The sequence below is a fragment of the Erinaceus europaeus genome, chromosome 1, assembly GCF_950295315.1.
Source record: "Erinaceus europaeus chromosome 1, mEriEur2.1, whole genome shotgun sequence".
Classification (NCBI taxonomy): Eukaryota; Metazoa; Chordata; class Mammalia; order Eulipotyphla; family Erinaceidae; genus Erinaceus; species Erinaceus europaeus.
Window position 1 is genome coordinate 173730178 of NC_080162.1, and position 25840 is coordinate 173756017.

Consider the following 25840-nt stretch of genomic DNA (forward strand, 5'->3'; position numbering starts at 1 on the left):
GACTTTACTAGTTTTTGCCTGAGTCTGACAGCTAATATGCAGGTGGACCCAGGTTATTGTCTGGGGATGGTGTCATAGTTGGAAAAAGGATTAGAAAGCTGGATCAGAGAAGAGAGTATCAGATGTTCTCTCTTACCATCATGCTTTGTGGGTTAACTTAGTCTGCTTTCCTCTGACATTTACTCTTCCAGTAAAATCATTTGGATCTTATGTTTTCTATTTATTCTCCCCCCCATGAAAATACATACTTTATTTTCTTCACTGCTGTATTCGCACAGTCTAGAACAGTGACTGGTGCATAATAGGTCACTTACTAACTATTCATTGAAGGAAGAAGATCCTGTCATTTCATTTAGTCCCTCAGGAAGGAATATGGAAATTTTGCACAGCTCAGAACCTTGAATATTTTGCCCAGCTGATGCAAGTAATCAACTGTCAGCAGTCAGTATTCTAGCTGAGTTTTTCTAATCCTCTGACTAAATAAAGCAATATTCTTGGAATTCCACACATTTTAGAATAATTTTTAATTGCATTTATTTTCCTGCTAATTTAAAATGGATAATATGAGCATATTCCACGTCATCTGTGGTGGCTATGAACACCTTACGTATTCACGCTTAATTTGCTATTATGCATCCTGTGGGGGAAAGGAAGGAGGTGGACTCTGCTCCTGGGATGCTCTACATATCCACTCATATAAAATGTACACACTGAGGGGCTAGGAAGACAGCTTAATGGCTATGCAAAAGACTTTCATGCCTGAGGCTCCCAGGTTCAATCCCTAGCTCCCCCATAAGCCAGAGTTAAGTACTTCTCTGGTCTTTCTCTCAGTATTTCTCTCTCATTAAAATGAAATAAATAAAAGTTCTTCTTAAAGCCTTAGGTAAAATGCATACACCAAACCACAAAGCTTTAATTTTTTAAAGGATTCTGTGTGATACCACTGCTGACTCTCACTCCACCCAACTTTAGCAAAAAGTAAGAGCCAGCAGCATATAATAACTGGGACTGATGACAACAACGGTTTAAAATGTCATGTTTTTATTTGTATGCTTGGTTTTTTTTATTTAACGCCTGAGTAAATAATACTAACGTGCATATCTGACATTGAAGAAAAAAGTAGAAAGTACAAATAGCTATTCTAAAGAAAAATGTTTCTGTAAGTATGCCTTCACTCCCATGACCCAATCTTGACAGAAATAGCAATTTTAAGGCCATGTTGGCTTATAGAAGAGCTTTTAAATTCATTAAATGACTTATCTTCTGTGTATATATAGACAATATTCCATATTTACTTAAAACAACATTTCTTTTCTTTTTTTTAAATTTTTATATATATTTATTTTCCCTTTTTGTTACCTTTGTTGTTTTTTTTTTTTTTAATTTTTTTTTATATATATATTTCTTTCTTTCTTTTCTTTTACGAAAGTTTTTTCATCCTTTGGGAATCCCAGGAGCTAGATAGATATTTAAATAATTAAGCAGATGATGCACAGAGACTAAATGAAAAATCCAAAAGGAATGGCAAACAAGAGGCCTTCCTGTTATTACCATTAAAAGGTGCAGGTGTGAGGAAGTTAAACATGGGTTCTGGCATCAGAACAGCGGCAGTGCAGCCCCACCTAACTGTTTCAAGTAGCAGGACCTTAAACAAGTTATTTAAACTCTCATTGCCTTGCTTTCTTCATTTATAAAAAGGGAACTATGACAGTACTGACCTCATGGGTCACTGGAAAAATTCAAGCTGTGGTAGCAACCTGACAGACGTTAAGTGCTCATTATTATAAGGGTGACAGCTGGTCTTCATTTGATTCTTGCATTTATTCCTGTTTGGGTCCCAGAGTGCTCTGTGTAGGTGTCTCATGTAGGAACTCATTTAGTTAGTGGCTGTGGGTAATCTAAAAGGACAAACTGAAGACCAAGGTCCACCTCTTGTCATTGCCACTGACTAGCTATCCAAATTTAGATAACCTGCTTAACCTCTCTAGAGATTTGTCTTCTTTAGAATGGAGACTGTGAAGCCTAGAGCAGGGATATATCTTACCCAGAGGGTACTTGTTTTGACCGGTGCACTACTCCCCAAGTTCGACCCCTAGCACACTGGGGAAGAAGTTTAAGTGCTATGGTTTCTTTTCCTCTGTCCCTTGTTTCTCAGTCTCTTCCTGTCTGAAAAAGCTGGTCTATAAATGAAAATGAAAATATATATACAATGAAAACTGGGCTATAAAAAAGGTTTAAGTATTATGTAAATAAAAGTTCTGTAACTTTGGGCTGCATTATCATAAAGGCATGGAAAGACTTTAAATGATCATTGCTGCAGGGTCCACTTTTTGGGTTGTTGGAAAAGTCATGATGCATTTTGGCAAAGAAAAATATATTTAAAATATGTCAGGATTTTTCTGACAACCCAATATTAGTGGATGCATTCAAATTCTTCCCTGAGCATCACCCACTCATTTTAACAGGTACTCTATGAGAGAAGCACTTCATCGCCGTATTCTAATAGCAAAGTTACGACTGCACGAGGGGCACAGGCTCAATAAAGCATGGTAACTAAATAAACCTGCCCTAACAACTTTGCTTTCTGTGTGCTTGCCAGGTGTCACCAACACATAATCATCCAGTGGCCATAGGAGAGCAGAGGCATCATACCCACACTGTCTTGTCCTCCCCACCCAGAGGAACTGTCAGCCTAAGGTAAGATTTGAAATGCCACACACCTCTTCTCAGGGGAACTAACTGGAAAATAACAGAGCAGTGAGGAGAAGAGAAAACAGAAATGTCATTCTCTTTGACATCTCCCCCAAATGAACAGAGCAGCTTCCTTTCCTTCCTATGGTTTTTCTCCTACCTGTTAGTGATTAATGGAAACATATGGTTGGGGTTGGGGCTAGAGTTGGGGTTGGGGAAAGTAACGGTCCATAGTACAGTTTCTTACAAAATAAGTGATGACGATGACTGAGTCTGCTTAAAGCCATGCTCCATTAGTCTCTGTGTAAATGAACTGTAAGATACAGTATTAAAATATAGATCAAGGAGCACCCCCTCTGCATATCCCTTAACACAAATAGTAGGAAGATGACAAGCAAGAGAGGACCTGAAAATATCCATTTGAAAACTTGAGGGAGGGGGTCAAGAGATGACAGAGCTCATGCTTTACCATATATGAGAATCCAGGTTTTGAACCCTGAGTCACCACATAGTAGCACCTGCACAGGTGAAGCCTCGTGAGCAGTGGAGCAGTGCTGCAGTGTCACTCCTCCTCTTTGTGTGTATGTCTCTCTCCTTCTCTATCTCTTACCCTCTATCTCAAAAAAAAAAAGATTCCACTAGCAGTGTTGGAATTATATAGCATGGAACCTCAGTATTACCCCCTGGTAGCAAAAAAATAAATAAAAACTTGAGAGAGTAATGTTCCCTACTAATGTTCCTTCCCTCCCTCTCTGCCTCCCTTCCTCTCTCTCTTCTCTCCCTCTCTCATTCTTTCTACCAGAACACTGCTCAGTCCTGGCTTCTACTAGAGTTTCTTATATTTATATCTTTAATTTTATCTTATGAAGAGGCCCAAAAGGACAGATAGAAACTTAAGAGTTATAAGTAACATGGGGGTACAGCTTAGAGTTACAGAGCTCAGCATACAAGACCTCAATGTGTGGGGCCCATCTATGAGACACTAACACACAAAAGAGAGTTATATAGCAAGTCATAGTAGCTAAGTGTAATGGCTGTGAAAATACTCATCACATGCTCTTCTGAGTCTCAAGAGAGCTTCCTGAGTTCTCTAGCCTTTTTTTCTTACTATTTCAAGGGGTGTTAAGTCCTCCCAAGAAGACCCATTGACTTCCTCCCACTGAATCCATTTTTTCCTTATCTTTTGTGCAGGAAGCCCAGAGGAGAGGGCAAAAAGTGCAGGAAGGTATATGGCATGGAGAATCGAGACATGTGGTGCACTGCCTGCCGCTGGAAAAAGGCCTGCCAGAGATTCATTGACTGAAACTCCCACGAGCAGTGGGGCCAACGCCCAGTCACCCTGGCCCTTGCCTTCTCCTGCAGGTTTGGGAAAGCACTTTTTCTGCCAAACAAGATGCACTTAAATTTCAGGAAAAGAAACTTCCATAACCATTGGCAGGAAGGATGGAAGGAAGGAAGGGAGGGAGGGAGGAAGGAAGGAAGGAAGGAAGGAAGGAAGGAAGGAAGGAAGGAAGGAAGGAAGGAAGAAAAGGAGGAAGGGAGGGAATGGAAAGAGAAAGGTCTTGCTGAGAATTCAACCTCAAGCAACCACAGCTGAACTTTTTCCTTGAAAAGCAAAGTCAACTTTTTTGCTATCTAAGTCAGGAAGCTGGACTTCTATAGCAATGGTTCCAACCAAGCCCATTTTACCTAGAAAAGAGGCATGTTTTGATAAGCTTTCTGAAAAAATATATATATACCATTTCTGAGGTTTTTTTTTTTTTTTTTTTTTTTGACATTTCAAAAGAGAAGCTACATGTGACCCAGTAGCATTTGAACAAAGAACAGTATCTGCTTTCCTTGTGAATAGTCTTTTCTCTGTTTTCCATTTGACTTCTTGGAGCAATGCACATCATGATGTGTTTTGCAAGGAAGTGCAGCACTCTGGGTATCTTTTCTATCTTTTGTTTGTTTTGTTTTGCTTTGTTGTGAAGAATGGCCCCACTGAACCATAGTAGAGGTGTTAGGCTGTGGGAGCCAAATAGCCGAAACAAGAAAAGAGTGACAGTGGAAATCACCAGCAGACTTCAGGTCAGTCATGTTCCAAACATCCAGCTGACACTTTTGGGAAACATCTCGGCATCTTCCTTGGATTTCGAAGAAGCCTTTGCCCAAGAGGTGGCACAACTAAGTTTCACTCTACCACCATTCCATCAAGAACTGGGACGCAAAGCTCGGTGGGTAAGCTGCAAAGCTCCTTGCAGGGATGTGATGCAAATCACAGCTCTGAGCAAGCTGCTTATTACCACTCATCTGACTGAGTTATTGCCAGGTGAATGGTCACTTGGCCTTCCCTCAAAACTTTACCACTGACTAGCCTCAGAAAGAGGAACTCCAAACTCTCCCAGCAGGTTTGCTTTAGGCAGCAGAGCACAACCTTGGCGTCACGTCCCACATGTTCAGAAAAATCACGGGAGGTCAACTCGCCAACGTCCATCCTGAGTGCACTTTCATAGGTTTTATGCTTTAGCATGTCTGGGAGATGGGTTAATGGACAATATAAACATTAGATGGGCAAATGGAAGGCCCAAAACTTTTATTTTTCTTAAGAAAATACTGGAGGAATTCACGAAGAATTCACTCAGAAAGGAGCATACGTAACACCAAAAGGAAAATGCATATTGGTATGGGAATCTCTCAGTTTGGTAGGACCGGGGCTTGTGCTATGTTCCACTATTCAGGCTTTCTAGCCTGATGTGTTTGTTTGTATACTTACTTGCTTTCTGGTTTTGCTGGTAGTTGTGTCAGGGAGAGGTGAGTAGTTGTCAGGCCCTGTAAGTAAGCCTCTTCTCTTTCTCAGATGCCCTGCTAAAGAGTTATTTCTCCTATACCTATACAAAGAAGTAAGAGCACCTTATAGGATGCACTGTGTTGGGGTGAGGGCTTAGAATCAGCCATAGGAATGTTAAATGAAATTGCACAGAGGAAAAGTCTAATTTATGTTTAGAGATTGTACATATGCTTTTTTGTAAAGAGTAGAAAGGAGTCATCTAAGAATAACAGATGCTCTTTCCTTATAAGCTGGGAAAATAGGATGAGGTTCTGGGTTGGAATACCCACAGGCTGTGCATTCGTGTATTTTGACAATTTTAGTTTTTCACCTCTCAGATGACTTTTTAAACATTATCCCTTAGAAAAGATCTTGTATTCCTAAATTTATATTTTCTTTAAAAGCCTTTATTTCAAGAGAGCAGAAGAGTTTTTTGTAATTTTAATCATCATTATCGCTGAACACTAGCCACACCCTCAGCTACACTAGATGTTTTAGTACACAAGGTCAGCCAAGAAAGGACATTCCATTTGTCCTTGTCAAGACTTCCCCACTCTGGGCTGATTTTTTTCAGAAAGACAGACAGAGAGGGAAAGATGCCACAATGCCTAAGCTCCCTCCGGTGCGGTGGTGGCTAGGCTCAAATCTGAGTCACGCACATGGCAAAGCAAGTGCACTATCCAAATGAGCTATTTTGCCGTCCCATGAAAGGGCATTGTTTTAATGGGAGAAAGTATTTTCAGCCTCTACTCCAGCGTGTCCTTTCTACCTAATGGTGTCTTATGCTCCACCGACAGGTACTCTCTACTGTGAGTGTATGTTCTGTCTTGGCTACAGAGATTCTGAGCTATGGGACACGTTGCCCAGTAGCTGCAATAAGTCAGGGTTAGCCAGCTATTTCAGTAGGTTCCCCAGGTATGTAAATGATGGGCAGAGTGCAGATCTGAAGCAGGGGATTGATTTCCTCTTCATCAAAGCTCCCTGACCCTTGATGCTTGAATTAAGTTAGTAATCAAAAAATATTGAAATGCTTCAGGACTATACTCATTCCCATCTCTCAAAACTTTAAAACACACAGAGAAAGAGATTTTGTTTTTCCTGGGGAGCAGTTCTGGGTTACAACTCTGTGCTTCTCCACACAGAGACTCAATCCAAGGGTGGTTTTGAGCTCTGGCCTAAGTCAAGCTCAGCCCAAGGAATATAGAAGAGGAACATTAAATGTGGCTTCCCTGGAATTTCTTCTGCTTTCTGAAACCCTCTTTACATGTACTCCCACCTTTATGGGGACCTGGGGCTCTGTGCACCCTCTTGTCTGGCACTCGGGTGCACACAGACCCTCAATATCATCTGCAGCTGCCACCCCCTGCCACACACACCCACACCCACACCCTGTAAGAAGACATGGAGTAACTAGGGGCCATCAAGCTTCTCCTGACTGGCCTTAAAGCAAATGAATTAAGCTTCTCATAAATCATCCAAAAAGTTATGAATTGTAATATACAGCTGCTGATTGTAAATGCTGAAACCTTTTTAAAGTAGAGCTATTTTGCTACCTATTTGGAGTGAAACAAATGTGCCAAATTAAGCCAGACATGCATTTTGTGCCATCTCTGTGGTCCCTCATTCTTTCATGTCTTCGGTTGGTAAGATGAAGAGGAGAGTGAGTGGGAAAGGCATTCCCACAGACTCTCAGAGATCTATCTGTCTGTGCAAAAGGAGTAGCAATACAATGGATTCTGGTCACAAAGTGTTTCTAAGTAAGGCCTGTGGTATCTTCTGACCTTTATACTCCTTTGATAGTCCTTCCTTCAGAAAAGACAGCATTTCATAAGTGACAGGCAGGTATTTCTTGGGTAGCCCTGTAGCAAGCACTGTTCATCAGACAGTGGTTTTTAAAGCTCTGCCCAGAAAGTATGCACCAGTTTGTAGGAGGGCAGTGTGACAATTCAGAGAACAAATCCAGTGGCAGGTGGATCGGGGGACAGATATGAGATACAAAAGGACACATATCTCCATCATCTTCTTGGTGGTGACTTCCCTGGCCAGTCCAAGGGAGCTACTTCCCTCTCTCTCTCTCTCTCCCCTCCCCACCTGAAACATGGAACAAGTTACTGTAAGGGGAGACCAACAGTGCAGGTCTGCCATGTACATCTCTGGTGGTCACAGACTTCTCTTCACCTCACTTGCTGGAAATTCTCCTGCCTTGATTGGCAAAAGTCTGTGTCAGAAAGTAGGCAGTGGGTTTCTGAACAAGCAGTGTGCATGTGCAGCTGCAATGCGCCTGCCAGTAACTTCACTCATCCAACAAGGTGCTGTGTATTAAAGACCATCCCTTGCTAAGTCTAATGCAAATGGAATTTTTCAGTAGAGAATGACCCATCACAGTTGGGTTCAAAAGGTTCTAAGGAAATGGGTTACCTGTATGTTGCAAAACTGAAACACCCTTACCAAATTTTGAGTTAAAATGCTTTAAATTTGTTCTCTGGTGTCACACTAAAGCCAGCAACCCCTGGGTTCCAAATAAGACAGTGAATCCATTTCCCCTCCTCAGACTTCATTGGAAACTGAAAGTGTAGCATTGACTTGTTTGGTCTGGGGGAAAAAAATGTGGCCAGAATTGTACATATAGGAGAGAATACTCTTGAGAATAGTAGCAAAATACTGTAAATAATGTTCATTTCCTCAGGGAAATTTTAAAAGTATGTGAAAAAAAGAAATCTGGTGGATCCTAAGACTAGGGAGGTTTTAATTGTTCATAGAATCTTTTCTAGTCAGAAAAAAAAATATTATGAACAGGCTATCATTTCAAGACAGATGTATGTGAGCCAGTTAATACTGACTTTTGAGGGACAGAGGAGTGCTCTATGAAAACACACTATTTTGTAGCTGATCTAAGTCTAAAACTGGCATTTGAACCATAGGTGCAGACCCTGGTGGGTATTTATAGACTCATAGGAGGCTTTTTCTGAATGTAATTGTGAATATGAAGTCTTGGTGTTCCTTTTTATAATCATCTGATTTGGTGACTGCCTATTAGCTATAAGCAGAAATCTTTCTATAGGCTGAAGTCAGTGAAGATGTGCATTTTGCTTTGATAGCATGTTAAGAAACAAACTTCCATGGACTTTTGTAGACAAGATGCTGCTTTTTCTCATGACCCTGTAGAATTTCTATCAACTACATCAAGTGTAGTGTTGACCTGTATGAACGCAGGGAAGAATCTGTGCATACCAATAAGTGGAAACAGCAGGATTCATGAATATGAATGAGGATGTGGTTTTTTTAAAGGATGTACTGGGCCCATGGGTCAACTGGAAACTTTATTTCTCTAAGAAAATAACCCTCCTGGCAGCATACAGGCTCTCCCTGCTCCTCAGACCCATGGAGATCCTTCTATATTGGAACTGTTTCACTGTATCTTTTTGCTTGTAACTAATCAAACCAGACATAAGAAAATAAGAGATCAGCACTTTTAGGCATCAGTTGTATCACTAAGTAATGCACAGCAGTTGAGAAGACAGCATAAAGTGTATTTAAGACTGTCTGGTTTACTTCTTGTGACTGACTTTGAAAAAAGTTTATTTGATACAGTACATGCTTTAAATGGTGTATCTATTGTTGGACCAGAAATCAAGATGAAATTTTCACTTCTGGTCCAGATGTTTTGTAAATAGCTCCTCTTTTTAAGACAATCTCATGTTTTATAACTTTTCTTGTGGGGCTGAGAATCACAATGGTATTGTGTTGTGTCAAAATGTAATCTTAAAGACAATAGTAATTATAACTTAATTTTCCAAATAAGACAAGAATCTACTGTTTAGGCTTCTACAATTCTAAGAACTATGACACTTTTATAATAAGCATTAATAGTTCTCAAGTATTACAGGATGCTGTGTTTTGTAATCACAGAGAACATGAACATTTTGTGGGAAATGACCTTGGTTTTATACATTGTAGCTTATTTTTTAAAATACAGTATTTTGCTAGACAGGAAGTGTTAATATTATAAGCAATTCCTGCTCTCCAAACAAAGGGCTATGCCTCTTTTCAGCAGCTGTTTTGATGCATATCTTTTCAATTAACCCTCTGCAGCAAAGATAGGAAAATAAAACTGATGGAAAGGGTACTACAAGAGAATCAAGATGGTAACAGTTACTCCCTTTATCACTAGCAGTGTGTTTTCAGAGTTTTTTTTTTTTGAGAAAGACCTCTATCACTTGAATCCTATATAACTCAAATCTTTAAATTTTTTATAGTGATGCATTTAGACAATGGGAAAAAATAGTCTTGTAAATTATCTAATATAAAATAATAGACTGTCACCAAAACAAGTTTACTTCTCAGCCTACCAGAACCACAAACTTGTTTTTATCTGGCAAATACTGTTCAGTAGAATTTTCTAAAATCATGATAGGTAAGCCAGGGGGAATTTTCAGGTGATCAGTAGTGTTTTCTTCTACACTAATTTTAATTTCTTTATCAGAACAAATGTCTGATTTTCACAAAACTTTCACAGACATACCAGGTTGAAATCAAGAAAGTAACTATATTCCCAAGAATCAGGAAACAAGGAGGGGAGCCATGGAGAGTTTATTAACTGCACAAATAATTCTGAACTTTGCCAAATCCGCATTTCATAGTGCTGTACTGTTTTTATTTCTAGCCCACTCACTGTTAAAATGAGAAAGCATCTTTTCTTTCTAAGATTTTAGCAATTCACAAGCTAGACTAATTAGCCAAATATGCAGACAACTTCAAAAGAAAAGCTGGGATAGAATGGCCACACACCCATTGGGAAACTTTTATGAAGTGGTCAGAGAGTCACTCAGATCTCTCTTTCAAATCTGGGGATCTCATAAACTAGTCATTTATTTTTGCATAGAAAAATACATGAAGCTAGAGCTGAGCAGTGCTCTGGTAAAAATGAAATTAAATAAAATATTGATGAGGATAGACAGCATAATGTTTAGGCACAGAGCCTAAGGCTCCTAAGTCCCAGGTTCAATCCCCCATACCACCATAAGCCAGAGCTATACAGTGCTCTGGTAAAAAGAAAAAGAAATGAAATGAAAACTATAGGTAAGTACATCATGACTTTTCCAACAGACCCCAATAGGTTTTGGAATTTGCATACAGGAAGAGTAGATGCATGGAGTTAGGGGAAAACAGACACAGGAGTGACTCCCAGTCTCTGAGATGATGTAGTCTACAAATCTCTGTCTTCATTCTCTTGGAATATCTTCATAATAAGCATTAATGTCCTCAAGAAGTATTTTTTGCTTTATGGTTTGAAACCAAATGTTTCATCTTTAAGTAGAAGCTTCCTAATGGTAGATAACAGATGCTTTAGAGGGCCAGGCAAGTTCTGCAAATAAGTAGTTCAATAAACAGAGAGACTCTTGAAAATGGTAGCGTTTGTGGAAACCAAACAATACATGCCTCCTTTGAACAAGGACCCCACACTTAACTCTAGACAATCAGAACCACTCAAGAATCTGGCTCAGGGCTGTTTGATCTTTTGACTTGGAAATATGGTATTACCTGACATTTAAATGTTGACAACCAACCCAGACTCTTGACCAACACTGTGTAGACCAAAGAAAATCCACATGTGGGTAGATGCAGCCTTTGGCCACCAGTTCCAGGTATTGGGAATCACATTTCACATTCCATGGCCATCATGTCAAGTTTCCTCCTCAGCCCCACCAATTCACATAGTGGCATTGTCTCGACAACTAAAATCAAAGAAGGGAAAGAAGTCAGTTCTCCCCAGAAATAAGTCATATAAGACTTGAATATAGAAATATCTTTAGGTCAAACTTTATTTATAGTTTCAGCTATGCTTCTTCTCTATAGGAGAGATGTAGAAAACAGAAGTAACCGGAGAAAAAGAGATGATGAAATATAACCAAGATGTCATGACAAAAAAAAAAAAAAAAAGACAAATATCTTTAAACTAGCTTTGCCTCTGATGAAAGTATAGTGGAACATTACCCAGGGAGTCAGGCAGTAGCACAGCAGGTTAAGTGCACGTGGCACAAAGTGCAAGGACTGGTTAAGATCCCGGTTCGAGCCCCCAGCTCCCTACCTGCAAGGGAGTCGCTTCACAGGCGGTGAAGCAGATCTGCAGGCATCTCTCTGTCTCTCTTCCTCTCTGTCTCCCCTTCTCTCTCAGTTTCTCTCTGTCTCTACCCAATAACAAATTAATTAATTTTTAAAATTTTTTTTAAAAGAAATAGTATCCAGTTCTCTCATTTTATCTTTCTGTTGTGCCCAGGCCATGCCCCAAAGCATTGGATCATTGTAATCCTGACTTTAACTACTTTCACTGCCGTGACCACTGTGATGAGGGGCTGGCAGAGAACAGCTTGTGCCTTCAGAGAAGGCAACTAGGAGCCCTGCAGTTTAAAGATAGCACACGTTGCCTCCTTGTGCCAAAGTGCTTGCCAGCCCCTCCACATTTCTTCTAGCTCCATCCTGTCCCACCAGTTTTGTTCTAGTGTGAAATTGGTTTGTTGTTGCTGTTGTTGTTTAATCTTTGACATGATAAAATATCTGCTTCAGAACTGGCTGGTACCTAGGTATTTTGAAATGTCCACTAACCTCAAAATGGAATTTTCTCACATAGAACTCCTTGGTATCTTTGTCTGAGGTAAAGAAAAAATATACTGTATCATGGGGAAAAAAATTTATGTCACTTCCTTCACTGGGATGAATTAGATTATCTTGAACTACATTTAAAAGCAGAGTAAAACCACCCCAACCAGATGGTATTGGGATAACACTAACTTCTGCATATATAATAAAATGTATCCCTTTTGATTATAACCCTAACGCTATTTGACCTTCTTAAGAACCAAGTGAAGGGTAGGAATATTTAGTATCACCAAGTTTCCTTTCAAATGTGAGGCAGCCTCACTACTGCTTGCAAGGAGGGAAAAAAAAAAAAAGATTTATTAACAGGTTGGCTTAGACCTTACTCTTCCAGAATGACTCTGCCACCTGAGAAGACCAGAGAGACCCACCATGTACTCTGCTTATCCTTTCCATTCAGGACTTTCAGAGTGTAAGAGCTTACTAATTCACTTTGTTAAATACAAACGTAATTATCCTCAAGTGGATCCCTTTACTGTGGTTACCCTGTTCCTATCCCTTCAGCTTCAGCTATTTAAGTGGTTAATTATAGGAGCCTGTTAGCTAATTTGATGTCTGAGTAAAAGTTTTGACTCCCTGGGAGCAAATTATTTTTCTGCTTACATGCAACACTTCTTGTGTATGCAAACATAATTTGGTGCCAGAAACTTTTAACGCAGCTTATAATGATCCAGTCAAAAAAGTCTATCAGCTCAAAGTTGGAAACACCTGGTGATATGGTTAAGTAATGTTTAGATAGGATGGCAATCTAATTGACATTATCAGTGACTAAGAATTGTGACTGTGAGCAATTAAAAGCCAGCCCAATTCATGCATAGGTCTCATCCTACCATTCTCCAGTTAGTTTACCAGTTATGGGACCTAAATCATTTTGGCCTGCCACCTATTTTATTAACAGACTTTGTGGCAATTGATACGTTCATTATGTTTCTAAAGAAATACAGTACTGGAAAAGAAAATAAGCATTTTCCTTCTCTGCTAGGGGGAAAACAGACATTCTTTTTATATTTATTTTGTTTATTCCCTTCTTATTGCCCTTGTTGTTTTAATGTTGTAGTTATTATTGTTGTTATTGATGTCATTGTTGGCTAGGACAGAGAGAAATGGAGAGAGGAGGAGAAAGATAGACCTGCAGACCTGCTTCATCACTTGTGAAGTGACTCCCCTACAGGTGGGGAGCCAGGGGCTCGAACCGAGATCCTTACGCCGGTCCTTGGGCTTTGCACCACATGCACTTAACCTGCTGCGCTACCACCTGACTCTCCGAAAAAAGACATTTTATAATACTCAGCATCAGTGTCTTGACAGTAGCAAGATCTAAAGAAACTGAAGATTCAGCAAACAAGAAGACAGCTATCGTTTCAAAGGAAAGTAACTATAGATTTTGGGAAAAAGTGACAGGATAAATTACAGTCCTTGTTTTGTTTTGCTTTGCTTTGTTTTGCTTAAAGTATTCTTTACACAATGGGTGCCATCCATACTATGATTAACTGCAAGCTTCCTAGCAGAAAGTTTCTTTATATTAAAAAATACTAAAAATTAATTCTTGAATCTACTTAACTGTTACATTTCCTAACTATGGATAATTCCCTACATTTTTTATTCTAAAAATTAGAAAATAGAGTGCTGTCATTAAAGATAGACATTTTCTTTAAATATGAAAAAAAAACAAGAAGAAGAAAGCAGCTCATCTCTTTTCTTCTGGATTTTCTATATGCCCAACTGCAGAGGGAAGGTCATCACTTTGGAGAAGAAATTAATCTGTGAGATGGAGAGGGGGAGGAGAGGGAGAGATGGGGAGAGAGAGAGAGAGAAAAAAAAAAAAAAATCCCAACCCCAGTTATTAGGCTTGGCTTCCCCATATTGGTGTCTACTTCACATTTGCTAGATTTAAATGTTATTCTGTCCTCCCTGCCTTCATCTCCCTGAGCTACAGGCCAGCCTGTCCCTAAACTCTAGACTAAACACTCTTGCATCTGTGCAGCTGATTTCTGTGAAATGGAAGTCCACAGGGATTGAGTATCCCATGAATAACATATTGGGCTCAGTCAGTGAGGCTAATGCCTTCCTTCCTTAAAGGGGAAATTTCCATCTGTCTGGATAGTTTTAAGGGCGATCTTTCAAAGAGCAGATTGATGAGTTTACAACCTTCAGACTCACTGAATACTGACAAGACAGATACCTAATCTTTTCACTTTGACTCAAAGCCCCTCAGACAAGTCAGCCTCCCCACTGTCCCTTCAGCTGTGAGAAATAATGAAATGATTACAACCATCAAGGTAGTACTTGAAGATAATAATTTCACTTTTTTTTTCTTACTACACAAGTGCTCTACAGATTCCAAGCATCCCTTTAATTCAAATGGCATTACTTGCAGAAATAATTTTTTTAAAGCATTTCTATTGGTGATTGAATTATGGTATACAAAACTATAAGATCAGCATCATATTTAATAACTCCAAGCCCTGACCTCTGGTCACAACTATGAGAGGAAGACAAAAAAAAAAAAAGACACTTATATGAAAAGGAAGTGGCTCCTGAAAGGTATAATTGTTTTAGCCCTTCTGTTTATGGAAATTCAAATAAGGAAGGCTCCAGTTCATTTAAATTGTTAAGCACTTAACCCTCAGCCAGGGACACTCCCCTCCCACCCCCACTTGTGGCAGGGCTAACTGAGACCAAGAGGAAGGAGGTGGAGTTTGGGAGATAGCAGCTTCAGAGTTGGAATCACCCCCTCAGGGATCTATAGTGTAACATAATTATAAATTCCCCCAACCCCATGCCAGAAAAAGAATGCATCACTCCACAGATTACAGGACCTTATTTTTCTTTCTTAGGCTTTCCCCACACATTCTGTTAATTGGAAAGCAATGACTGTGACTTGACCAAGCCCTGTGATGATATAGAAGCCCTTCTTCCAAAGTATCTTCATTGGGGAAGCTCTGTGATCACTGGTGGAAAGCTTTAGAGTAGATTTAGATTTTTAGGGAAGAACTCTATACCCCCAAAACATACTTGTTCCATGCCTTCCATAACGAAAATGTTCCAGGTGTAAAAATCAAGCTGGAATATGGATCATATATGTTTTTTTAAGCCATTAATCAGTATTTTCCTACAACATGCCTAAAATTCCTATTTTTTTAATCCATAGCTGGTGATGGCCAGCCATTTAAATATGATGTTCTCTGGAATAACCAGACACTAGTGTAGTTTCCAATGTATTTCATCTATCAAAATCTATATACTTAGGAAAAAAGATCTCAGGATAAGAAAAAAAATTGCTAGGTCCCAAAGGGTTTATGACTATCATTAAATGACACTGCCAAGTAGACTAAGGTCATATTTCTCAAATGAAGGGGCTAAGAGAAAAAGTTATATATATAACAAAAACCCCTCTTGCCCTTAATCTGTAATAAGTTTTTTAAAAGGGAAAAAGAAAAACTCTGCTTTTCAAAATTAAGCCATCTTTTGAATTACACAAAATCTAAGACATTAGAATTGAATTATGAAATATTCAAAATAGGGTATTTAGTGGAAATGTTCTCAGTGGAAAGCATTGTTTTTAGTGAAAGAGAAAGACTAAAGAGAAAGAGGAGTCCTGCTACTAAAATGACAGAAATTAATTTTTGACTGGGCAGTAATTCAAAAGCAATGTGTAATGCTATCCAATTTGTAGAGATCTTTTTAAATACAACCTTACCACCATTTACAGGTAAGTACTTACTTACAAAACTCTTTAATATTAGTGAAGGAATGTATAAAACTACAAACTATGCATTTTCAAAAAATAATGTGTATTTTACATCTAATCCAAGTAAATTTTTTTCACAGAGACTTATCACAGCAGCAAATTATCCAAAATAAACTATGAAACATATCATTCCGGGGCTGTAGACTCCCATCTATATTCTTCTAGCTGATGTCTTTAAAAACAATGCCTTGAGACTTCAGGCCCTAAATAAATTTAGTCATTAAGGTGAAGACATGCCATATGGTTTGTATTTTACTTCTTAAGTATAACTAGGAAATGTTGGTTGTGATAAAAATATACCCAGCTCTTTAAAGATGGTTATTCCTGCAACACTGAATACACATGCAAAAGTAAATAAAGTTGACTTGAGAGGCATTGGTTAATAGGTTGTGTTTGTTCTGTTTAAATATTAATCTAAGAAAAAGTATATTCTTCAAAGGATTTTTGATTATATAGTTTCAAAGAACAACATATAAAAATATTATCTAGTAAAGCAAAATATTGCTCTATTTTCAAAATTACTTGCGATAAAGATTTATATTTTGGAAAGTCCAAATAGAATATACAAACATTTCCTTGACCCTCTTGATGATTTTGTATTTCCATGAACCTCCCCCCACTTAATAATTTACCTTTGATCCTTAGTCAATGCATTGCTATTCAGCATGGAAAACAAATCTTTCCTTCCTCTGACAATGTGAAATAAAGAACTCCATTTCTCTGCTATCCTGGTTCTCTTCTATGTCCATTGAGAAAGTTTCTCAATGTGTGTGTAGAATATGGAGAAATACACTTCTAAAACCTGGTATTGATGGTTATACTGGATGTGTCTGCTACCTATTGAGAAGTTACTAGGGGCAGGGGTATGTCTTTTTATATGATTTTTAGCCAAATTCTGATATTCTGATACTACATTACTGAATACCTATGTGACTGTAAATACAACCGTGAAGTTCAGGATAATAAACCTTTGACATGACTGTTCCTCAGCCATGCTTCTTGCCAACTTTTGGCACTTTGTACATAGATTTGTTGAATGTTTTCAATGATGTTGTTTTTTCTAAATGCTGTTCTCTTTAAAAAAAAAAAATGTTTTTTGCTTTCTGTTGTTTGGACTTTGTGTGTTAGTTTAAAAGAAAAATGTTTCCTAAGTATTTAACACCAGAAAAGAAAAAAAAAAATATATATATATATATATATATATATATATATATATATATATATAGATTGAACTGGTGCTAATTGAAGCAAAAGAAAATTTCAGATTCCAGATTTACCATATAAATGTCCACACCAGTTAAACAAAGCTAAACTGTATTTTTCCAAAGGGACAGCTGACCTCTGACTAAAATGGGCATCAGGAAGACCACTGAATGTTGACAGTTTTCTGGCCCATTTAACCATAAATATAAACCAGTGGCTCTGTCCCCACCCCCCACCCCCAAAGTTGAGAATCTACTGCAATTGGTCCCATGGAAGCATTTAAGTAGAAATAAATGCTTATTGTAAGAATCACTTTAGGAATAGTCTTCTGGTCTACAGACTTTCATGTTCTGTAATGCTTAGCTGTAACAATGAATTTGGTGTTCTAGTCTGATATCATCATTGACCTGTATCATACAGGTCAATCATACACTGCGTGTATGATTCTACCTTGGGTTGCACTCACACTTGCCAAGCCAGAACACTGGACTTTCAATAAGACCATTCTGTCTTCTGCAATGTCTACACATGAATTTAAATGCACTTGTAACTGGTTAATTACCATGAAGTCTGACTTCCACTTAATAAAAGTTTTTGTGTACCTGCTTCTATTTGGGAGTGGTTTATTTTAGGATAACTGGCTTGTAGCCCAGACAAGGTCACAGAGGGTAAAGGGCTTGACTTGTCATTGCAAGAAAAAAAAAAAAAATTGAAATCCAAAGAGAGTTCTTCCCCATGTCAACATTTCACTCCCAGTAAATGAATTAGTACTCAAATCCATTCCCTTGCAGTGACCGCCCAGACCTGTTAGCCACTCACCCTGTGCTGGTTCTTATAGCTACATATTGTATACACCACCTGACAAGCAGAGGAAAAGCAAGGTCCATCTTGGAGCCAAGACTATTCAAAGATCCTCCCCTAGTATTTAATATATTTAGCTACAAACCAAAGCATATGTAGATATACAGCAAAGTAGTACACTCTGGAGTTCAACAAACTTGGTCACAAATTTCCGTAGTATTTTTTATAAGACAGAGACAAATAGCCTAGCAAGTGACTTGAACTTTTTTTTTTATTTTTAATCTTTATTTATTTATTGGATAGAAACAGAAATTGAGAGGGAAGGGGGTGACAGAGAGGAAGAGAGACACCAGCAACACTACTTCACCACTCATGAAGCTTTCCCCTTGCAGGTAGGGACCAAGGCTTGAACCCAGCTCCTTGCACACCGACTGTCAGTGCTTAACCAGGTGTACCACAACCTGACCCCGATTCAAACTTTCTAAGACTTGCCCTTATAATCAGAATAATAACACGAGAGAAAAACTTTTTTTTTTTTTTTTTTTTTGCCTACAAGGTTATTGCTGGGCTCCATGCCTGCACTACGAATCCACTGCTCCTGGAGGCCATTTTTTCCTTTTTGTTGCCCTTGTTGTTTATCGTTACTGTAGTTATTAATGTTATTGCTGTTGTTGTTGGATAGGACATAGAGAAATCAAGAGAGGAAGGGAAGACAGAGAGGGGGAGAGAAAGACACCTGCTGACCTGCTTCACCGCTTGTGAAGCCACCCCCCTGCAGGTGGGGAACTGGGGGCTCGAATTGAGATCCTCACGCCGGTCCCTTGGGCTTTGTGCTATGTGCACTTAACCCGCTACGCCACCCGCCTGGTCTCCAAAAAAACAAATTTGTCTGACTAACAAATTACTCCTTGACCAGTCAGTCGGGTAGAGTGAGAAGGGCTCAGTGGCCTCCTGGCTGGGTCAGAGAAGTTTCTCCACAGAGGGGTTACGGTGAAGTTTACCTGAAATGCCAAATCACCAAGCACAGGAAAGAATCACATATATAGAATCCAAAGCATGCAATTACTGGAATCCTCAGAGACCCAAGATGAGTGCCTTCAAATTCTAGCAGTGTCTCTCTAATTTCTTTAAAAAGATGCCCTCTAAAATAAAATGACTTGCTTCAGAAACTGAAAGATTTCTGAAAAACTGAAAAGATTTCTGTATTGGTCCTGGTCATTACTATTGCATTAATTAATAGAAGAAGCGATGGAACCGATATTTCTTTATTATTTTTTTACCAATGGGTAGTAATTTACAATATATTCACTGATACATGGGTACAGTTTCATTATGTGCCAGGACACTAAAATTCACAATAGACTTTTTATTAGTTATTCAATACTGATTTACTGAAAAATGAGATAATATGGGTATAATTCCTCATTGTTCCTACCACTAGAATTTTGTGTCTCCATTCCCTTCATTGGAAACTGTAATGATCCTACCAAGGTCACAAGTAGGAGTTGACTTATTTCTATAACTATCCATATTTACAATTTGCCCATTTTTTCCATATGGTCCTGCCTTATCTTCCTTTCTAAGTCACACACCTACACCTATTACTACTTTTGAATGCCCTTCTTTTTTCTTCTCTCTCCAGTTCCTGATAGAGTTGGAGTTCAGAACCCTCTGGTTATCTTCCACTAACATTTCTCCCCCTCTGGGAGTATGGACCAGAATTCCTTATGGGATATATATAGGAGGTGCAAGTTCTGGCTTCTGTAATTTATTCTCTGATGGACATAGGCATTGGCAGGTCAAACCATACCACCAGCCTGTGTCTTTCCCTAGTGGGGTAGGGCTCTGGAGAGGTGAGGCTCCAGGACACACTGGTGAAGTCATCTGCCCAGGGAAGTCAGAATGGAATCACAGAAGCATCTGCAACTTGATGGCTAAAAGACACTAAGATAGAAAGCCTGACAAAATGTTTAATAAACAGGAGCCAAAAAAGTAGGCATAGAGCAGATGAAATTAGAGATCTTGGGGTGGAAATAAGCTAGGAAGTTTATTTTGAGTATGTTCCAATGACTTTAGTAATGTTTGCTTGAGCTTGATAGCTAACATGGAGGTGGACTAAAAATACTGTCTGAGGGGGCCAGCGATAGGGCAACGGGTTAAGCACACATGGCACAAGGCACAAGGACCAGCATAAGAATCCCGGTTGGAGCTGGGGCCCTAGTCGGGGAGTCCTGAGATTCCCAAACAGACATGATGGGCCTAGAACTTGAATAAATCCCTCTCTCCATTGTTGACGGTCATTTCTATCAGGAACAACAAAACAGACCCCTTTGTGGGCCCCCACAGTACCTTGCCCTCAACTTGTATCAACAATGGTAGAGAATGTTCCATCCTCCGAAGGGAGGCTGGACAACATACTCTATGCCACACCTGAGGAAGATGGGTCTTGATATTGGGGTGGCTTGGAATGTTCCTACTCATGACTACAGAATGTGAGCTCAGATCTAGAGGGATGTAGAGGTCACACAGGCTCCTAAGCTAATTATGGGCCCCAGATGACATCAAATTGATGGAGTTACAGACAACAATATTTATACGCCTTTCCCAAATTAGGGAGCTACTCTCTTCTCTGATCCAGCTTTCTGACCTTTTCCAAGAAAACATCATTTCCCTAGACAATTACTTGGGTCCACGTGCATATCAGATTTCAGGCTCAGGCAAAAAAAAAAAAAAAAATTAGTATAGCTACAGGCCCTTTGAAATATAACTAAAATATGCCTACTAGCTACCTACAAAATGGAGAACCCCCCAACACTTCATCTACACTATTCCAGCCTTTAGATCCGTGATGGTTCAACAATTTGTTTGGCTTTGTATGTTAACTCTCTTTTCAGCCACCAGGTCCCAGATGCTAGCAGGATGCAACCAGACTTTCCTGGACAGACAACCCCACCAATGTGCCTTGGAGTTCCGTTTCCCCAGAGCCCTTCCCTACTAGGGAAAAAGAGAGACAGACTGGAAGTATGGATCGACCTGTCAATAATGCCCATGTTCAGCGGGGAAGCAATTACAGAAGGCAGACCTTCCACCTTCTGCTTCCCACAATGATCTGGGGTGATCTTGAGTCCATACTCCCACAGGGTTAAAGAACAGGAAAGCTATCAGGGAGGGGATGAGATACAGAGGTCTGGTGCTGGGAATTGTGTGAAGTTGTACCCCTCTTATCCTATGGTTCGGTCAATGTTTCCTTTTTATAAATAAAAAATTAAAAATAATAATTATAAAATTTTTTTTTTAAAGAATCCCAGTTGGAGCCTCCAGTTCTGCACCTTCAAGGGGTTGCGTCACAAGCGGTGAAGTGGGTCTGCAGGTGTCTGTCTTTCTCTTCTACCTCTGTCTTCCCCTCCTCTCTTGATTTCTTTCTGTCCTATCCAACAACAATAACAGCAATAACAACAACAATAATAATAACAACAACAATGATAACAAGGGCAACAAAAGGGAAAAAAAATGGCCTCCAAAAGCAGTGGATTCGTAGTGCAGGCACTGAGCCCCAGAAATAACCCTGGAGGCAAAAAATAAAATAAAATAAAATATTATTTAAAAGATGGTGTCAGAGTTGAGACTAGCATTAGAAAGCTCCCACTCTTGAAGAAAATATATAGATACAATTAACTGTTTACCCCTTCCACCTGAACTAGGGCCCAGATATATTCATATTTAGCACAGGAGACTGTGTAACCTCTGAATCCCGGTCACCCTGAGCTTGCAGTCCATGGTCATAGTTGGGAACATTCTAGGCTGCACTCATTTCAGGACCAGTGTTCTTCCAAAGGCTAGAGGAAAACTAGCTAGAAAGCCAGAGTATCTTTCACTGTCGCTTTCAATATCATTATCACCACCAACAACATTCTTGTAGGTAGAGTGCATTTCTCCCTTTAGCTGTCCTCACTGAGATGCTGAGAATCTTGAGTTAAATGTTGAAAAGGCTGCTCATATTTTCCTAGTGTTTACACTGCACATGCTGGGGACTAGCTACATACATGTCTGATATTTATTTATTACTTAATGAACAGAGACATAAAGAAATCGAGAGGGAGAGAGACAGAAAGACACTTGTAACACTGCTTCACCACTCGTGAAGCTTTGCCCCTGTAGGTGAAGATGGGGGGGAAGGGTGGAGGGAGGTGTTGAGATTAAACCGAGGTCCTTGTGTATTATAACATGCACTCAACTAGGTGCACCACCGTCTGGCCTCATGATGTATGTATCATGAGAAACACGGGAAGAAGGAAGGGGACAAAGAGAAAGCCAGAGCATCTCTCTGGCATATGCAATTCACCTTGTCCACTGAGATACCTGCGAAGCTGCTATACGTGTCTTAGATAACTGATACCAAGTGATAATCCCACTGAAAGCAAATTAAACAAGCACAAATGGTGATGGAAGGCGGGGGTGGGAAGGTGAAGACATACAGAAAGGATGCAGGGTGGGGGTAGATAGTATAATGGTTATGCAAACAGACGCACATGCCTGATGTTCCAAAGTCCCAGGTTCAGTCCCCTGCACCACCATAAACCAGAGCTGAGCAGTGCTCTGGTTAAAATAAAATAAAATAAAATAAAATAAAATAAAATAAAATAAAATCACTTCCAGAAAGGATACAGGGTGTTGTGTGGGACCCAAGGACAGATTATGTTACTAGTCCACATGAAGTAGAGCCAAGATCAAGTGACTGGTCAACAAAGAAACTGTACTTCCCACTCTTCCAGTTTCAACCCCTCCTCCAACTTCCATGATCCTATAGGCTTGAGACGTCTCCCTCTTCTCTGGGTCTTTTTCTTCTCACTCTATGTCACAGTCTTCTTGACTTCCCTATCATATGATTACCAGAGACCAACATGAAGTCCCAAAACTAAGCAATCATTAGTACAGTTTGTGCAAATTATTTCTCCTTGCCCTTTACAACTGTGCTGAGGGGAGGGGTGACATTACCAACAGAAAAATGTAATATTGGGAAGGAAATGATGGGTGGAGGAAATAATTAGCATTCCTCTATGGAGAAAAGTTGTAATTTTTTCTTACTAATATATTCATAGAATTTACATCCAGAAGGGATCATATGTATTTTTATTTGCTATTAGTAGTTTGTTATAAGTTTGTAAGATTACAAAGTTTTGTATTCCCCATCCTCCCACTTCCTAAAGATAACCACCAGTTCTCATAAATCTTACAGTTTGGTGTGGTCTGGGAGGTGGCAAAGTGGATAAAACATTGGACCCTCAAGCATGAGATCCTGAGTTCAGTCCCTGGCAGCATATGTACCAGAGTGATGTCTGCTTCTCACTTTCCTCCTATCTTTCTCATGAATGAATAAATAAATAAATAAATAATCTAAAAAAAACTTACAGTTCAATTGCTTCTGTTTTGTTTGGATTTTTTTTTGTTTGTTTTGTTTTTGGCAAATTCATATAATTCAGATCTCTAGATTCTACATATGAGTGGAACCATCTGATAGTTATCTCTCATCTCTTTACCTATTTCGCTAAGTATAATCACCTCGAGTTCCATCCATATTGTCCCAAAGGACACAGTGTCATCTTTTTTAATTGCAGACTAGTATTTCATGGAATATCTATCCCATAACTTCTCTCACCAGTCACCTGATGACGGGCATTTAGGCTGCTTCCACTCTTTGGCTACTGTGAACTGCAGCTATGAACATAGAGGTGCCATGTGTCCCTTCAAATAGTGTTTGTCCACTGAATAAATGCCTAAGAATAGTATTGCTGGGTCATAAGGTAATTCTGTTTTTATTTGTTAAAGGATTCTCCATACAGTTTTCCAAACAGGCAGTACCAGTTTGCATTCCCACCAGCAGTGAAACAGAGTTCCCTTTTCCATGAAGCATCTTAAAAGATCATTTCATTTAATGTTCTTAAGTTATAGGTGAGATTCATGATATATGAAGGTCATTTTGCTTTTGTCGCTATCATCTAACAATAGTTTGTTTTTATGAGGTTTATTGTTTGCTTGATTTCTTTCTTTCTTTTTCTTTACTTTTCTTTTCTTCTTTTTTTTTTAACCGGAACAGTGTTCTGGTCTAGCTTGAGATGGTGCAAGGGGTTGAACCTGGGACTTTGGAGTCTCAGCCTTTGCGTAACCATTATGTTATCTACTGCCCATTTTCTTGTTTTCTAAGGACAAGTTGTGTTGTGTTGGGGTACAAAAGAAACCATCCTATACCCCTCTGAGTTTTTCAGAGACTGAACAAATAAACAAGCATTACACAGGCAAAAATCAAAGGAAAATATATTAACATGCCCAACTCTATACATGAGCAAGAGACCCAACAAAGCTGAGTAACTCACTATGTGATCACAGATGCCACCTTAAGAATGAGAAAGGAAAAGTCAAGAAGTTTTCCTTGGAAAGCCCAGTAGTCAAAAGAATGCATACTTAACTTCTTTCTTCACTGATTGTATCTGTATTCCCCAAAACAATGGAGGGGACAAAAGGGGGAAATTTTTTTAATAATTAATTCACTAATATGCTAATAATATGATCTACTCCACCTGAGTATTCTGAATCTCAAATGAGTCAACATGTGTGTTTAGTATAGGTCCTGACATATTCTAAGTACCATAAAAATATTATCTCAGTCACTGACAGTGTCTTCATTTAAATAGCTTGAGACAAAAACATTAACCCACAAAATCATCTCCTGTCACTAAAGCAGGAGACACTACTTAGGTTGCAGTAAAGCTAAAAGTATTGATTTACTTAAAGCAATGAATCTTTTCTATTTTTTTCCAATTTACAATTCTCACTATAAGAGCACAGAAAATTCAAAAAAATCAAATCACTGGTAATTGCAGCATTCAAAAGTAAGCACCAGGAGATTGGTGCATTCTTTCCCAAACTATTTCCATGTATATTTATTTGCATAGATGTGATCACACTGTATACATAATTCAGCACATTACTTTTAGTTGCCTAACATTATAGCATATGCATTTCCCCTTGCCATTAAATATTTTCAAATGCTTCTATTTTTTTTTAAGATTTTCATTTATTGACTCATGAGAAATGATAGGAGAGAAAGAGAAAGAACCAGACATCAATCTGGTACATGTGCTGCCAGTGACTAAACTTAGAACCTCATGCTTGAGAGTCCAATGCCTTATACACTGTGCCACCTCCCAGACCACCAAATGCTTCTATTTTAATAGCAATGTAATAGTAAGTTATGTAGAGACATACCAATTTCCTGAGAAGTTTCTTTATTTGGAAAACATAGGTTGAGTCTAATTTTAAACTCTTTTACAGCTCTTTTTATTTTATTTATTTATAAAAAGTAAACACTGACAAAACCATAGGAAAAGAGGGGTACAACTCCACCCAATTCCCACCACCAGAACTCTGTATCCCATCCCCCCCCTTGATAGCTTTCCTATTCTTTAACCCTCTGGGAGTATTCTTTTTAAGCTCTTAATAGAGATTGCCAAATTACTATATATAATGATTTAGTTCTGTTTACTCTTCCAACAGCAAGTGGAATATCTCCCTATGAACTTACATAAAACCAATATTAATATTTTTAGAATATCTCCTAAAATTGATAGATATTTAAAAAACAATATGCCATCCTTATTCATACCAACCATTTAGTTCAAGTACTATGTCAACCATTAAGTTCGCACTGCCCTCCTGCCCGTTCTTCACACACTCCAGAGCTTTTGACCTTGACACTTCCCTCTGCATGCTGCAGATCTCACCTTCACCCTTGTGCCTTTGTTTAACTCCTCTTAACCCCTTCCTCAGGGAAGCCTCCTCCCCAGCTAGAGTTTAGGTATCTCTCACCTGCTGCCCAAGATCTCAGAGAAAGCAGAGAGTGAGAAAAAAAAAAAAAAGTCAACCAATTTTCAAGT

General features: G+C 39.0%; 1 protein-coding gene across 1 annotated transcript in view; it reads left to right on the forward strand.

Annotated features, from left to right (window-relative positions):
• ZNF704 (zinc finger protein 704) overlaps positions 1–16845 on the forward strand; it is a 276320-nt gene extending 259475 nt beyond the window's left edge. The window contains exons 8-9 of the mRNA XM_007520149.3: positions 2600–2697; positions 3883–16845. Of these exons, the coding sequence (XP_007520211.2) occupies positions 2600–2697; positions 3883–3994 (210 nt within the window). The 3' untranslated portion in view covers positions 3995–16845. The remainder of the gene's footprint in view (positions 1–2599; positions 2698–3882) is intronic.
• The last annotated feature ends 8995 nt before the right edge of the window (positions 16846–25840 follow it).